Source organism: Microcaecilia unicolor, chromosome 10 (assembly GCF_901765095.1).
Source record: "Microcaecilia unicolor chromosome 10, aMicUni1.1, whole genome shotgun sequence".
NCBI lineage: Eukaryota > Metazoa > Chordata > Amphibia > Gymnophiona > Siphonopidae > Microcaecilia > Microcaecilia unicolor.
This window is the reverse complement of record NC_044040.1, coordinates 144,368,845-144,386,662: the sequence shown is the minus strand read 5'-3', so window position 1 is coordinate 144,386,662 and position 17,818 is coordinate 144,368,845. Positions and strand designations below refer to the sequence as shown.

Sequence of the window (17,818 nt, the reverse complement as noted above, 5' to 3'; positions counted from 1 at the left end):
AGCCAACCACAAGGTCCCTCAGTTCTGTTCCAGGCTTCAGGCCAACGGCAGACTGGCACCGGATGCCTTCCCCCTGGACTGGGGGGAGGGTCTCCTGTATGCTTATCCTGCCATACCTCTGGTCGGGAAGACCTTGTTGAAACTCAAGCATGACCGAGGCACCATGATTCTGATTGCTCCCTGTTGGCCGCGTCAGATCTGGTTCCCTCTTCTTCTGGAGTTATCCTCTGAAGAACCATGGAGATTGGAGTGTTTTCCGACCCTCATCACACAGGACGAAGGGGCGCTTCTGCATCCCAACCTCCAGTCTCTGGCTCTCACGGCCTGGATGTTGAGAGCGTAGACTTTGCCTCTTTGGGTCTGTCAGAGGGTGTCTCCCCCATCTTGCTTGCTTCCAGGAAAGATTCCACTAAGAGGAGTTACTTCTTTCTATGGAGGAGGTTTGCCGTCTGGTGTGACAGCAAGGACCTAGATCCTCGCTCTTGTCCTACACAGACCCTGCTTGAATACCTTCTGCACTTGTCTGAGTCTGGTCTTAAGACCAACTCTGTAAGGGTTCACCTTAGTGCAATCAGTGCATACCATTACCGTGTGGAAGGTAAGCCGATCTCAGGACAGCCTTTAGTTGTTCGCTTTTGTCAAAACCCCCCGTCAAACCTCCTACAGTGTCATGGGATCTCAATGTCGTTCTCACCCAGCTGATGAAACCTCCTTTTGAGCCACTGAACTCCTGCCATCTGAAGTACTTGACCTGGAAGGTCATTTTCTTGGTGGCAGTTACTTCAGCTCGTAGTCAGTGAGCTTCAGGCCCTGGTAGCCCAGGCCCCTTACACCAAATTTCTTCATAACAGAGTAGTCCTCCGCACTCACCCAAAGTTCTTGCCAAAGGTTGTGTCGGAGTTCCATCTGAACCAGTCAATTGTCTTGCCAACATTCTTTCCCCGTCCTCATTCCTGCCCTGCTGAACGTCAGCTGCACACATTGGACTGCAAAAGAGCATTGGCCTTCTATCTGGAGCGGACACAGCCCAACAGACAGTCCGCCCAATTGTTTGTTTCTTTTGATCCCAACAGGAGGGGAGTGGCTGTGGGGAAACGCACCATATTGTATAATTATACTACAGCAAGAGGCCCTTACTGGATGCCCACCGGAAGGGTGGAAGGCCAGATTTTAGGACTCAGGCTGTAAAAATACCAGCTAGGTTTAAAAAATCTATGACTGGCTGAGCAAGGACTTGCTTTTCCTGTAAGTTAATATGCGTCCCCGTTTGGGATCCATCCACTGGAATAGAGGTGGGTCAATTTACATACCTTAAACAGCTTAAACTGCTAAAAGGCACTGACTAGGCCTCATTAGAATTTAGTGTGACATTCAAAAGCAGTGCAAAAGCCAAGATCAAGGAATTGATGGCTAAAATCCTAACCCAGATCACAAAATGATTTGAACCTAATATATCCAAATTTAGATATCTTCATAAAAAAAGTTGTTTTGTTCATGTTTTGATGTTTGGATGTCCGTATCTAAGGAAGTGATTACAAAAAGGGAAGTTGCACAACAAGTTGCAATACTAAAACGGAAGAGCACCTGGCCGGAGGGCATGACTCATAGATTAAGCAATATTAGAGAAAAAAATCTCTCTCCATAGACTTGTATGGTGACCAAATTGTATAAAAGCAGGGTGCATGCAAGCCCTCGGTAGTACTTTTCTCCAACGCCTCGGAAGCAGCAGAGCTCCGGTCAGCTGAATCCAGAATTTGTCTGATGAATGTACCCGATTAAAATCTGATATGCAAATAAACTCTCCATTCTAAATGATGGTTTGTGGGCTTCACTTAATGATGAAAGGCTGTAAGTACAAATGCTTTTGCTACATCTGGCTATCATTCGCTGCATTATATAACCTGTAGCCTAAATCCAGTTTGTCATAAGGCTGGTATCTATTCCTTGCCAGTGCTGAGAGGCGGACTAATGCGGGGATTTGAGACCTAACGTCTCTCTCAGTGGCAATTTCTCTTAGAACTTCACAACCCCCTGATTACCCCAGTACTAGTGTTATTTAGAGATGGAGTCAGATTGAGGTCACTCTAGCCTTCTTGGGTGGGCTCGGGACCCCTCGTTTCTCAACAATATCCAATTGGCTAGCAGATTGCATTTCCTTCACTTACGCCCAGGCTGGGCCGGCTCTTGAGGGTCACGTAACGGCTCATAATGTTAGAGCCATGGCAGCGTCGGTGGCCCACTTGAAGTCAGCCACTATTGAAGAGATTTGCAAAGCTGCGACGTGGTCATCTGTCCACACATTCACATCTCATTACTGCCTGCAGCAGGATACCCGACGCGACAGTCGGTTCGGGCAGTCAGTGCTTCAGAATCTGTTCGGGGTTTAGAATCCAACTCCACCCCCCTAGGCCCATGTTTATTCTGTTCCAGGCTACACTGTCAGTTAGTTGGATAAATTGTTAGGTCAATCTCAGTTATGTCCTCGCCGTTGCGAGGCCCAATTGACCATGTTTGTTGTTTTGAGTGAGCCTGGGGGCTAGGGATACCCCATCAGTGAGAACAAGCAGCCTGCTTGTCCTCGGAGAAAGCGAATGCTACATACCTGTAGAAGGTATTCTCCGAGGACAGCAGGCTGATTGTTCTCACAAACCCGCCCGCCTCTCCTTTGGAGTTGTGTCTTCCCTTGTCTTTGTCTTGCTACATATGGGACTGACGAACACGAGCCGGTTCGGGCGGGAAGACGGCCGCGCATGTGCGGTGCGCATCGGCGCGTGAGGACTAGCAAAGGCCTTTGCTAGTAAAGTGTTCCGATTGGAGGGGCTGCCGTGGACGTCACCCATCAGTGAGAACAATCATCCTGCTGTCCTCAGAGAATACCTTCTACAGGTATGTAGCATTCGCTTTTTCTTAGAACTCTTTCCCACTCTCAATCTCTTTACATCACCAATTGTATCTGACTCACTGGAATGGTACTGCCATAACAGACCTCTGTAAACCACATTGAGCCTGCAAATAGGTGGGAAAATGTGGGATACAAATGCAATAAATAAATAAACAACAGAGCAATGGCTGAAGCTCAGGTAGAAGGGACTAGAACTAGCAAGGCAGACTAGGCAGGATACAAAGCTAACAAACACAGACAAACAACAGAGCAATGGCTGAAGGTCAGGTAGAAGGGACTAGAACTAGCAAGGCAGACTAAGCAGGATACAAAGCTGACAAACAACAGAGCAATGGCTGAAGCTCAGGTAGAAGGGACTAGAACTAGCAAGGCAGACTAGACAGGACACAAAGCAAACAAACAGCAGAACTAAGGCTAAAGGCAGAAGTGCACACAGGCACCACAATAAAGAAGACAAGACACAGAAGTGCCCACAGACTAGAACAAGGCAACAAGGATCTAGGCAGAAGTGCTCACAAGCACACAGACTAACCTGGGGGCCTTTGGCGTTGCAAAGGCCCTGAATGCAAGTGAACCACTTCCTTATAACAGGATAGAGACAGGAAATACACAGAGCCCAAAGTGAGGCTTGAAACACAGAGGAAGTGGAAACCCTACAGGACAGAGACAGGAAATACACACTCAACACCAAAGTGAAGCTTGGAACACAAACACAGCCATGCAGATAAGAAGCCAGCTCATGAGCTGACCGGCAGAAAAGGTGAGGCAAAAGAGGGGTCACCACCACAATCGTGACACTCCCCAATGCTCTCCTCTACAAAACCCCCTTGATGCTGTCTTCTACACAGTCCCTCCTGATGCTCTCCTCTATAGCCTCCACCCCATGCTCTGAAGCTGTCTCTCCAGCCTTTCCCCTCTATGTTTTCATGCTGTTTCTTCAGCCCTCCTCCCCACCATGTCTTAATGCTGTTTCTCCAGCCATTTCCCTGATCATGCTATGTTCTCCTTCAGCCTTTCCCAAGCTTATACACCAAATGCTTTCCTCTACACAGCTCCACCCATGCTGTCTTGTACAGCCTTCCAGTGCTCTCCTCTACAACGCCCATGCTCTCACAGACTCCCCTACATAGCCCCCAGATTCTGTCTTGTACAACCCCCCCCCCAAGCTGTCCTCCACACAGCCCCCTGATGCTCTCTTCTACAGTCCCCTCCCCTATACTTTCCTTCACAAAGACCCTCCTCCGATGGTCTCCTAGACACTACATAGCCCCTCCCCGAGTGTCTTCTACAACCCCCATCCCCGATGCTCTCCTCCACATCTGCCACCATCTGCCACCATGTGAGGACCAGCACCAGCCTCAGGCTCTCTCAGACTCCCCTACATGCCCCCACCCCAGATGCTGTCCTCTACATCCCTTCCCATGCTCTCTTCCACACAGCCCCCTCCCCTAATGCTCTCCTCCACACGTCCCTCACTGAGGCTCTCCCAGACTCCCCTACATAACCCCTCCATTCTATCCTCTACATGGCTTCCCGATGCTATCCTGTTGTACAACACCCCCCCCCCGATGCCTTCCTCTACAGCCTCCCCCCCCCCCCCCCCATGCTCCAACCAACCTGAATCAGGCTGGTGCTGGTCCTGTCCCACGGTGGCAGTATTGAAAAAGAGCAGCACTACTGCTTTTTTTTTCAGAGCAGGGCTGGTAGTGACATTCCCCCTCCCCACTCCCTGGATGCTTTCCTCTACAGCCTCCCCCCACATGGTCCTGTCCCACGGTGGCAGAGAGCAGCATTCCTGCTGTTTCAGAGCCGCACCGTGGAAACTGAGGATCTGTTCCTCACAAGTCTTTCTCCTGCAACTTGTGGGGACCTAACTTGGTCTGCCTACCAGCCCTTTCAAGCTCCTTAATCAGGGTTTTCATTAACTTCCAGTTTCTGTCTTTTTCTGAAGCCATAGAGAGAATATCAGAGGTTTAACCCCTTCCCTACTGGTCATAGTATGTGCAGAACTGGATTAAGGCGTAGGCAAACTAGGCATGTGCCTTGGGCCCAGATATTTTAGGGGGGCCGTCAGATGTGCTCAGAATTGCCAACTGTCTGGACTTTTTCAGAATTCTAAAAATGTGTAAATTATCAGTCTCAAAGCTAGAGGGATGGCTAAGTGTGTGGATAGTTTTCAGAGTTTAGCCCACTACAGCTCTTCATGCTCCCCCTTTCCAGTGCAGAAGCTGTGGTAGAATTCAGCCAATGGGAAGGCTTCTAGTCACAGGAAGGAGGGGCTGAGCTGCAATGGTGGTGGGGATCAAGGAGGTTAGATTGAGAACAGGAGATGGCATGATGTCAAAAAGTTGAAGCCAGCTCAGTCCTGCCCCCCCTACACAGCCGTGATCCTCGTACACTCAAAACAAAGCAAACAAACCTATCAGCTGCTGCATGCACGTCGTTGTTCTTTATTGTTGGTAGCATTTATATTTGATCTCATTAATATTTTTAAACATGTCGGCTTGTGCAGCATATGTATGTACACAAAGGAAGTATCGGTTTCATGAGTTAGAATACTAATTTGTTCAAAATTGTAATCAGTGTGTCATTTGGAGGGGCTGGTTATAGAGACTTCCTGTATTTGTGCACATTTAGACTGACTCTGGACAGAACTTCTGCATGAAGAAAGCTGTTCCCTCATTATTCAGTACCTCTCTGTTAAATAGTAGCAATAAAAAAAAAATAAGTGCATTTTTATGTTATACCACTACACTCCACAAAACAAAAGGAACAAGTTCTCACATACCATCTTTTTCTTTTGATGTACGCACAGGAAAAAAAAAGATTTTAAATGCTCCCATGTTTCAACCTAATTAAGGTTTTAAAAAACCTTTTGTACTTATAAATAGAAACTCTGAATGTTGAGTACCTGATTCTCGTAAAAATGATGTGCGTTTTTTTTGGCCCTTTACTTGGTGAAGACATCTCTGCACAAATACAGGGGTCCCTATAACCATCCAAATGATACACTTAGTTCTAAGGTCTTTTGCACTAACCTTGTAGTAATCGGGCAGTGCATGGCAATTTGCTTGCGCTACTCGATTAGTGCAGGGCATGCCTACTTTCCGCCCATAGTCACACCTCCCACCCTGAAAAATAAAAAAAATATTTTTCAGCATGTGATTAGTGTTGGATTATTTGTAGTAAATAATTAGCAGATTTTAGTATACACAGCTTCAGCTTTAGAAATGTTAATTTCTTTCTTCATCTCTCTCTCATTCACCCCTGAATAATTCACTGCTGAGTCACTTTAAAGTTGAAGTAACAAAACATCTGTTTACTCACAGTTTGTAGTTAGATTATAATCAGACAGGCTTATATATACATATTACTATACATTTGTATTATCAGCTCCTTCCATGTGCTTAGATGGTAATGGATGCTCACACCACCATAGATCCTCTCAGGTTAGGAGAGATCATGAGCTCCATGTGCTCCATGTGCTGCATCTGCTGTGTCTAACCCCCACAGGAAGTTGCATAGCTGTGTGACCTCTCTAAGTAATTCACATCAGAGGTCACAGAGTAATCACAGAGAAATAATAGGTGACAGGCAATGCATGTAAAATACAATTACATTCCAACAAACCCCTTCTCATGCATAACTGTCATGCAATTATTTATTCATACAAAGTCCAAGCTTTATACGCAGATTCACAAAATGTTCTCTGGGTAACGGTTTGGTCATGATGTCAGCTGTCATCTCACTGGTGTGACAATAGTGTAGACTGATGACCCCTTCTTTCGCCAACTCTCGCACGTTGTGGTATTTCGTTGCAATGTGCTTGGTGCGTGACTGAACCTTGTCATTCTGTGACAGTCGGATGCAGCTCTGATTATCTTCCATTATCTGGATTGGTCTCTTTTCAGCTATTCCGAAATCCAGCAAAAGTTTTTCAATCCACATCAGTTCTCTGCACGCTTCCGATACTGCCACATATTCAGCTTCTGTAGAAGACAAACTCACAATACTTTGTTTATGACTGGCCCATGAAATTTGTACATTTCCATACATAAACACATATCCATTTGTGGATTTATAATCAGAATGATCCCCTGCCCAATCTGAATCACAGTAACATATTAGTTTTGGATTACTATTGGCTGAAATCTTTAATTTACAATCAATGGTACCCTTTAAATACCTTACCATCCTTTTAACTGCAGTCCAATCTGATTTGGTAGGTGAGCTGACCCTTCTGCTCAAAATTCCTACTGCATTTGCTATATCAGCCCTGTATGTGGTAGCTAGATATAAAAACTTACCTATGGCTGATCTATATTGGATGTTATCTGGTAAAGGTTCTCTTACTGTTTCATCCTTCAGAAAATCAGTGATCATGGGAGTGCTTACAACTTGGGCATCTTGCATACCTAAACTTTCAATAAGCTCATTTATTTTCTGCTTCTGGCTTAGAAGATAAGAACCATCATTTTGTTTCTCAATTTCTATACCAAGATAGTATGACACATTACCAAGTTCTTTTATCTCAACATTCAGGTTTAAACACTTTACAATGTCCTTATACTCTTGCTCACTTTCGCTTGCAATGAGCAGATCATCAACAAAAGCTAAAATGTATGCATATTGTCCATTTGTGCACCTAGTGTACAAGCATTTATCTGCTTCACCTTGCTTAAATCCTAAATTTGTCAATATTTCATGCAATTTTTCATTCCAACATTTTGCACTTTGCTTTAATCCATAAAGACCTTTGTTTAATTTACACACTAGCTGTCTTTGTTTTGTATTTATGAAACCTGTTGGCTGTTCCATGTACAAGTCTTCAGTTATTTCTCCGTGAAGAAATGCTGTTTTCACATCAATGTGGTTGACTTGCATGCCTTTTGAGACTGCAATGCTCAGAAGTGTTCTAATTGTCGTGTGTTTCACTACAGGTGCAAACACTTCATCAAAATCTTCTCCATATTTTTGAAGATATCCCTTTGCCACTAATCTGGCTTTATACCTTTCCACTTTTCCTTGTGCATTCCTTTTTAACTTGAATACCCATTTGCATCCTATAGCTTTCTTGCCAGGAGGTAATTTTGTAAGAATCCAAGTATTATTTTTATCCAATGCATCAATTTCTTCTTGTGCAGCTTTATGCCATTCAGCAGCTTCTTCTGCTGGCATTTTCTCAATCTCATCCCATGTTAAGGGCTCTTGAGCTTCTGCTGACTTTGTTAGGTAAGACAGTCTTGGGGGTGGAACACCTTTGTTTTCCCTGGATGAGCGTCTGACAACAGGTTGGTCCGACCTTTCTGCATCCTCTAAATCTGAGAGTTCTTCTCCAATTGATTCCCCTTCTCCAACTGTACTGTCTTCTTCAATGATCCTTTCTGTGTCTGCTTCCTCTGCCTGTTCCTCGTTAGATACAGATGAGTTGCTTTCAGACATCTGCCTTGGTATGGCATTTATATACACTGGCATGTCTATTATGGTTCTAGTTTCATATTCTGGATGATAAGGCTCATCTGGGATAATCCAGCCTTTATCAACCCTTTTGTTTTCATCAAAATATGTAACATGTCTTATGCCAACAATGCCAGTTTTCAGATTCAAAATTCTATATCCTTTGTGTCCTGGAGCATAGCCAACTAAAATGCCCCTTTCTGTTGTGGAATCCAGCTTATGCCTTCTTTGCTTTGGTACATGAGCATATGCTGTACTTCCAAATGTTCTTATGTGTGACAGGTTTGGCTTCCTACCATGCCATGTCTCATGTGGTGTGCGCTCAGCGCCTTTAGTTGGCATTCTGTTTTGTAGGTACACTGCTGTGAGAATGGCTTCCCCCCATAGTCTTTTAGGGAGATTGCTATCTGACAGCATACATCTGGTCATTTCCACAAGTGACCTAACTTTTCTCTCTGCAACAGAATTTTGCTCTGGTGTATAAGCTACTGTTGTGATATGTTGAATGCCTTCTTGTTCTAGAAATGTGCGCATGCTTTGTGAAGTGAACTCACCACCATTGTCGGTCTGAAGAACCTTTGGTTTCTTTCAAATTTATTGCTCACCATGGCTACGTATTTCTTCAGCATGTCTGTGACTTGACTTTTTTCTTTCAGCAAATAGGCCACACAATATCTAGAGAAATCATCCAAGAATATTAGCACAAATCTGTTATTTCCCAATGATGGGATATTAAACGGTCCACATAAGTCACTGTGTATTAAGTCCAGTACTTTATTACTCCTATTTCCTGTGTATGCAGGAAATGAGGGTCTCACACCTTTTTGAGTAACACAGTCTATGCATTTCTCCATTTTACCAGCATCTGCACTTATCTGAATGCCGGTGGCCAGTTGCTTACTGTAAAGATCCTGGATCACCTTAAAATCACGATGTCCCAGGCGGCGGTGCCAGATTTCCAGACTACATTTACCATCATTCTTCCTTACTTGCGCCATATGTGAGGCTTCACCTGAAATGCTCAGTTTATAAACATCATTATGCATAAAAGCTTCAGCATACACTTCATCATTTTTAGAGATTGTGCACTTACTGTTTTCAAAATGAATCGCAAATCCCTTCTTATCTAATGTAGATACACTAAGCATATTACAAACTGCTTGGGGAATATACAAGACATCACTTACAGGAATTTCTTTAACTTCATTAGACACTTTGCATTTTAAGAATCCAATACCTTTTGCTTGGATCTTAGCAGTTCCTGCGTTTGCAGTTTTAAGAATACCTTCTTCTGGACACATTTCCTGAAAGAAATTCTTACAATTGGTTAAATGGCATGTACTCCCTGAATCCAAAATCCAAGTACTTTCATTTGAATTATTATTTACCATAGTCAAAGATTTTTCTGCCATTAGAAAGCCCTTGTGTTTATCTTTGTCCTTCATACATTTCCTGGTTTGAAAATTCTTTAGTTCCATTGGCTTAGGTGAGCTAGAGGGAGTGTTTTGTGTTTCCTTACACCATTTAGATACATGTCCCTCCTTTCCACATGAGTAGCAAATCAGCTTGCCCTTGGGTGGAGTTTTCCCATTGCTCCGCCTTCCTCTGTTCTTTGCCAAGAAATTTGTTTCATTTCTCTCTGACTTGCTTTGAGAACACATCTCCTCAGAATCATTTATTATGCATTCCTGCCTTAGTTTTGATGTTGCCTGTTCAAAAGATTGCCCTTCAATGGCCTCATTTACAGACCTAAAAACATCAAACTTCTTTGATAGTGAGGTAAAAAGAAATGCTCTTTTCAATGCATCACACATGGGAATTCCAGAAAGTTCTAACTTTTGAAATGAAGACATAAGATGCATAATGTGATCATTACATTTACTTTTATCCCTTAATTTGGTTTCATTCAACTCTGCCAGCCAAATTGGTTGCTGCTTTGCATATGTAGTTGCATACATAGTTCTCAGTTTATATAAAATGTCCTTTGGTGTATCTTTTCCCTCCACTAATATGGCTTGTTTCTCTGAGAGAGCTTCCAAAAGCATGCACTTCACATAATAGTTTGCACTGTCCCATTCAGCCATATTTTCAGCTGTTCTGTCTTGGTCTAAGCATATATCTAATCTTTTTGCTCGAAGGAGACATATGAATCTTAGTTCCCACTGCCGATAATTAAATTCAGTTAATTTAGGCACCTTGAGAGAATAGAACAATGGTGAATTTCTTCCCTCAGCCATTTTCTTAGCCTTCTGTCTGCTGTGTGGGGGGAGAGAGAGACAGACTGAATCTTTCCTTTAAAACTTAAGAGAAAAATGTGGCCTTTTTTTCTGCCTGGTAATATTTCTCTTCTTTTTCAATTCCTGGCCCTGGGCCCATAACCCTTTTGTTGGATTATTTGTAGTAAATAATTAGCAGATTTTAGTATACACAGCTTCAGCTTTAGAAATGTTAATTTCTTTCTTCATCTCTCTCTCATTCACCCCTGAATAATTCACTGCTGAGTCACTTTAAAGTTGAAGTAACAAAACATCTGTTTACTCACAGTTTGTAGTTAGATTATAATCAGACAGGCTTATATACATATTACTATACATTTGTATTATCAGCTCCTTCCATGTGCTTAGATGGTAATGGATGCTCACACCACCATAGATCCTCTCAGGTTAGGAGAGATCATGAGCTCCATGTGCTCCATGTGCTGCATCTGCTGTGTCTAACCCCCACAGGAAGTTGCATAGCTGTGTGACCTCTCTAAGTAATTCACATCAGAGGTCACAGAGTAATCACAGAGAAATAATAGGTGACAGGCAATGCATGTAAAATACAATTACATTCCAACAATTAGCGCATGCTGATGGGCACACTACTGCGGGATGCCTCAGTGTATCCTGAGGCAGTGCTTTTAGTCACGTGGTAGGCGTATGCCAGTGTCTACTGCGCCTTAGTAAAAAGGCCCCTTAGGAAATTTTCTTTTCCTCATTGATCTATTCACAGTCTGCCCTATTGGGTCTAATACATCATACAACTAGGGTGACAGGTTTCCAAAGCACAATATGAAGCATTTGACCACCAAATCACCCCCATTAGTTTTTCCATGCTCGGGATTTGGAACTCTTGCAAAACCTCCTGTGATTGTGCATTAAGTGGCCTATTTGCCAGCAATATACTTATTGAGAAAATGTGAACATACAGGCTAGGTCTAATGACTAACTGAAAGGAAACGAGTGGATTAGTCACAATTTATGAAATGCCAATAAAGGGCTCAATAATAATTTCTAGTGATTTATTTTTTTAAATATCTTTATTCACACTAATCAAGAAAGAAAGGAAAACTGTACAGTATGTTAAATTACAAGCCAAAGTTTCTAGCAAACCTAAATGTACAATTTATAAAAAGTATATATATTTTATATACAAAATCTTCAAATTTGCTAACTATGGTAAATTGAAATCAAATCTAAAAGTTCTAGAATTTTTGGTCAGGTATCCTAGAGCAATCAGATTCGAACCTTCAGCATGGTGCATGAAGTACATCCAGATGCAGGTCCACTATAGAAACACCACTGATGAACTTAGAAGGAGATGGTTTCAGGTGTTGCCAGGGCCGTGCCAACCCAGTAAGCGGGGTAAGCACCGCAGGGGGGCGCCTGCCTTCAAGGGCACAGCGCCGCGCCGGCCGCAGTGCTGCCGGTCGAGTTCTATTTCAGAATTAAAAAAATAAACCATACCATACCGCATTGGCGCGTCGGCGCCTATGCGCATGCGCTGCTGCCTCAGGCTCGGCTCTCCTCCCTCCCTCCCCATCAGCGCCTAGACATGTCCGCCTGCGAGCTCTACACCTGGGTAAGTAAAGCGGGGAATCTATCTCTTCAGCTGCTCAGCGAGCGGCGGGAGGAGGGGCGCGATTTAGCTCTTCAGCTTTGCTTAGCGGTTGGGAAGGCGCGGCCTTAGCTTCCTTGCTGCTGTTTCCTGAACTAGTACCGGGGCAGGTGTTGCTTGCGGTATGGCAAGTTCTCACTCTGACGAGGAAGACCGGGAGCAGATGGGGAGCCATGGAGTGGAGCTGCTGCTTGTCACAGCCAATGTGGGCAGGGTGGGTATCGGGGGAGGGAAGGGTCCGCCCTGAGGAAGGCCTGTAGTGTCCACGCAACTCCGGCTCCTGCAGTTGTGAGTCTGCAGTTGGGGGGGGGGGGGGGACACAAAGCACAAACCAACTTGCCAAACTCTCTTCTGACAGTACGTCTCCCTTGACATAGTGAACAAGTTTGTACTCTCTGCTGACAGTACTCTTTCCTGGACACGCTTGAACAAGTTTGTGCTATAGTGGTGATGCTCAAGCAACCACTGCACTCATACAGTTGACATTTTTGACAGATAGGACTAGCTGTTTGTTTATGTGCTATTAATTTTACTATTATTTTGTGCAACTAGATTTTGTTTGAGTTTATTATATTTGTTGTGACTCATGGCTTTAGTACTGGGCGCCTGCCTTCAAGGGCGCCGCACCAGTAGCGGCGCTGGCGATCGAGTTCTATTTCAAAATTTTAAAACCGTACCGCGTTGAGAGAAAGAAGATGCCACACGGGTGGGGGGGGGGGGGCGCCAACTGATAGTCTGCAGGGGGGCGCCAGAGACCCTAGGCACGGCCCTGGGTGTTGCTTTTGAGTGATACAGTGGCCTTGGTACTACACTTTTTGAAATAATAGATCTACATTTGAGAATATCATTTATTGTGATCCTGGTTCATAAGTATTGCTAGAGACCTGGGTTAGAAGAGGAGAATGAGGAACATAATGGGAGAAAAGATGAAGAGATGACCGTTATGATCCCATAATGCTTTATCAATCACTCTCCAATTTTTCCTCTGGCCTTATTCTAGAAAGTGGGATTGAAACGGGCTCAGACAGCCAGAGAAAGACATTCTTGAAAGAAAATTAGTAAGTGAAACTGGGGAAGTTGAATATATTGTTGATTAATATCATCAGTGGATGTAAGCTTGCATTCAAAGGGTTACCAATAAGCACATTCAAATTTGGCAGCAAAGCCTTGCTGGTTTACTTAGCTTTACTAATGAGCTGGTGTTGAGGAGAGCTTAGAAAAGAATTTTTACTGGGGACACATAGTTGGCCAGAATATACAGAACGTATCTTTCTCTGAACTAACAGAGATCCAAGATGCTGATATAGCTCCCTTCCCACTTATTGGAGAGGTGGGGATTAGGGACTACAGATTAGGGACTTTGTGTTTCTATCTGTAGAATCTGTATAAGAATTTGTTCCATGAGGCACAAAATAGTATTATTTCTTTCCCAAGGGTTTGTCAAGTGAGACTCTAAAAAGATGTGCCTCTGTGTTTTATACATACCACACATACACATACACCTCTCCAGAAGTAGCAGGGAAAAGTGCAAAGCCTAGCTGTGGGTATGATAGGAATAATAGTTTGTAAGTGAGCATGGGGACTATGGATGCATATGCTTTAAATGGAGAGGCTTACCCCTAGAAATCTATATAGCGCGACTTAAGTTGAGCATGCAACTTAGTTAACAAGCCAATCTGTGCTGATAATTGCCACTTAACAAGCAATTAACACTAATTGGTATTAATTAGAATTTATGCACAGAACTGTCTAAGTGCATTCTATAAGGTGATGCTCACAGGGATCATAATGACAATTTAAAAGGAAAAAAAGGAAGCTGCTGAAGAGTATGTATAAAAGCACCAATTTATTTAATCCCTCCCTGTGACAAAACAAATGCAATAGCAAGGATATGAAAATGATGAAACACATAATCCATAAAAACAAAGGGCCCAGCACTGCTGCTTGGGACCCGCTAGCACAGCTTGATAAGAGACCCTTTGAGTTATGCTCATAAATTGGCTTGTTTGAAATATACTAGGGCTGACCGCATACATTTTTACTTAAAATTTCACTAAACTCTTAAATTTAGGAGCATAAAAAGTATGTGGCAACAGGGGTGGGATTTAGGGCAGGGAAAATAAGACTACTGAAAACAGATCTTTTCAAGAAGGCATACAATAAACATCCATCTTAAATACTAAATAATAACACTATACACGATCTATACAAAACCGAAATCTTACCATATGACTCTTTGCTATTAATGATCAAGCACTACCGCCTTAAACCTTATGTCGAATAGGGTTTCTCTATGCTCGGTGACCTAATGTATGTTAGAATCCAATTTATTACTCAGGAACCTTCATGCAATACCATAATGTATTCTGCTTTACCATGTATGTATGCACATGGTATATATATATATACCATGATCTGTTCCATATATGTTATGTTCCATGTATGTTACCATGTACAGTGGTGGAAATAAGTATTTGATCCCTTGTTGATTTTGTAAGTTTGCCCACTGACAAAGACATGAGCAGCCCATAATTGAAGGGTAGGTTATTGGTAACAGTGAGAGATAGCACATCACAAATTAAATCCGGAAAATCACATTGTGGAAAGTATATGAATTTATTTGCATTCTGCAGAGGGAAATAAGTATTTGATCCCCCACCAACCAGTAAGAGATCTGGCCCCTACAGACCAGGTAGATGCTCCAAATCAACTCGTTACCTGCATGACAGACAGCTGTCGGCAATGGTCACCTGTATGAAAGACACCTGTCCACAGACTCAGTGAATCAGTCAGACTCTAACCTCTACAAAATGGCCAAGAGCAAGGAGCTGTCTAAGGATGTCAGGGACAAGATCATACACCTGCACAAGGCTGGAATGGGCTACAAAACCATCAGTAAGACGCTGGGCGAGAAGGAGACAACTGTTGGTGCCATAGTAAGAAAATGGAAGAAGTACAAAATGACTGTCAATCGACAAATATCTGGGGCTCCACGCAAAATCTCACCTCGTGGGGTATCCTTGATCATGAGGAAGGTTAGAAATCAGCCTACAACTACAAGGGGGGAACTTGTCAATGATCTCAAGGCAGCTGGGACCACTGTCACCACGAAAACCATTGGTAACACATTACGACATAACGGATTGCAATCCTGCAGTGCCCGCAAGGTCCCCCTGCTCCGGAAGGCACATGTGACGGCCCGTCTGAAGTTTGCCAGTGAACACCTGGATGATGCCGAGAGTGATTGGGAGAAGGTGCTGTGGTCAGATGAGACAAAAATTGAGCTCTTTGGCATGAACTCAACTCGCCGTGTTTGGAGGAAGAGAAATGCTGCCTATGACCCAAAGAACACCGTCCCCACTGTCAAGCATGGAGGTGGAAATGTTATGTTTTGGGGGTGTTTCTCTGCTAAGGGCACAGGACTACTTCACCGCATCAATGGGAGAATGGATGGGGCCATGTACCGTACAATTCTGAGTGACAACCTCCTTCCCTCCGCCAGGGCCTTAAAAATGGGTCGTGGCTGGGTCTTCCAGCACGACAATGACCCAAAACATACAGCCAAGGCAACAAAGGAGTGGCTCAGGAAGAAGCACATTAGGGTCATGGAGTGGCCTAGCCAGTCACCAGACCTTAATCCCATTGAAAACTTATGGAGGGAGCTGAAGCTGCGAGTTGCCAAGCGACAGCCCAGAACTCTTAATGATTTAGAGATGATCTGCAAAGAGGAGTGGACCAAAATTCCTCCTGACATGTGTGCAAACCTCATCATCAACTACAGAAGACGTCTGACCGCTGTGCTTGCCAACAAGGGTTTTGCCACCAAGTATTAGGTCTTGTTTGCCAGAGGGATTAAATACTTATTTCCCTCTGCAGAATGCAAATAAATTCATATACTTTCCACAATGTGATTTTCCGGATTTAATTTGTGATGTGCTATCTCTCACTGTTACCAATAACCTACCCTTCAATTATGGGCTGCTCATGTCTTTGTCAGTGGGCAAACTTACAAAATCAGCAAGGGATCAAATACTTATTTCCACCACTGTATGTCTGCACCTAACGCAATACCATTTGTAATTCTGTTACCCAGAAATGGCAACTTCCATTACGGCAAATGTAAGCCACATTGAGCCTGCAAGTCGGTGGGAAAATGTGGGATACAAATGCTACAAATAAATAAAGTTAGGAGGTTAAAATTGATTTTCATATTAGGTTCATAAATTAAGCTCATAAGTGCTCATGTCTAAAGTTAGGCATATAAATGTAGACTTACACTAGTATTCTATAACATTATAGAATTTGCGTTTAGCGCACATTCCAGTGCCTAACTTTAGGTGATCTTTTGAGAATTTACCCAGTTGTGTGAAGAATTCTTAATTTTTTTTGCACAGAATTTCCACAGAAGTATTCATTGAATGGTTTTGGCTGTATATTCTGTGTTTTTGTATTATAGTACGATTATGATTTGTACGTTGCTTTGGGTGACTCCAGAGTATCAAGGAGGTGGTTTATACATGTTTTAAATAAATAAATACATTGTACCAAACCTGTCTCCCAGAGAACTTATGAAGAGATTTATTCTACTCAAGAATCATCTGAGTCCACATCAAGAAGTCATGTTAGGGGTTCTGCAATTTTAATTGCAGAAACAGTGTAGAGATCCATTTCTGACCACTTGTATCTGTCTCTTTCAGGTAGTGAGAGCCTGCAATGAGGGTGTGAGAAAAATGAGTCGCACAGAACAACTCATCAGCATTGAGAAGACATTAGAATTCAAGATAAAGGTAAAGACCTTTAGAACCTGGATATTATTTCCCACTGATTTAGCAGATTTCTGTGATTCCAGCAGGTCAGTCTCTGTCTAGTCACATCATGGAGTGATTCCCATTAAACTTGCTGCATGAATTGTGACAAATAGCAGCCACTATGGTTTCTGTTTCTCACAGATTACTGCATGGAGGAGCAATGGCGTACCAAGGGCGGGGGGGGGGGGCTTGATGCGCTGGGGGGGGGGGGGGTGTCGTGCTGCACCCTGGGGGGACGGATGCCGCTGCACCCAGGGGGGGAGGTGCTTAGTGGCGATCCGCCCCTGGTGGCAGCCGACCTAGGATCGCCACTGTGGAGGACAATCCTCTCACATAGTCTGAGCTTGAGATTTAATGGTTTTGTGAATGGGAAAAGAAGGAACTGATCAGCCCTGTGGCACTGACCATGATGGAGTTAGGAAGCATCTGCAGCTGCTCCACTCCAGAGCAGTCCCTTGCCACCTGACCACAGTGAAGATGAAGATGTAGCTGCCAGTGTAGACAGAAAGGGGTAAAAGGGAGGGAATTGGAAGGGAAAGAAAAAAGAGGAAAAGGGAGACAAATGAACTAGTTTAGATGGAAATAAAGAAAATGGGGAAAGAGGGAGATGGGAGGTGGAAAAAAGAAAGGGAATCAAAGAAAAATAAATAAATAGAGACAATAAGAAAACCATAGGAATAGTGAGTATTTTGAGATTGTAGAGGTTAGATGCAGTTGTTGGGGAGGGTGTGGTGCTAGTAAGGTTGAGCAGTCATCAGCAGAATTTAGGAGT

The 17,818-nt window shown here is 43.5% G+C and overlaps 1 protein-coding gene across 6 annotated transcripts in view; it reads left to right on the top strand.

Moving 5' to 3' along the window:
* Positions 1-17,818, top strand: part of NGEF (neuronal guanine nucleotide exchange factor) — a 360,617-nt gene that overhangs the window by 267,003 nt on the left and 75,796 nt on the right. For all 6 annotated transcript variants that reach the window (XM_030216010.1, XM_030216011.1, XM_030216009.1 and 3 more), the window contains one exon: positions 16,936-17,025. In XM_030216010.1, coding sequence (XP_030071870.1) covers positions 16,936-17,025 — 90 coding nt within the window. The remainder of the gene's footprint in view (positions 1-16,935; positions 17,026-17,818) is intronic.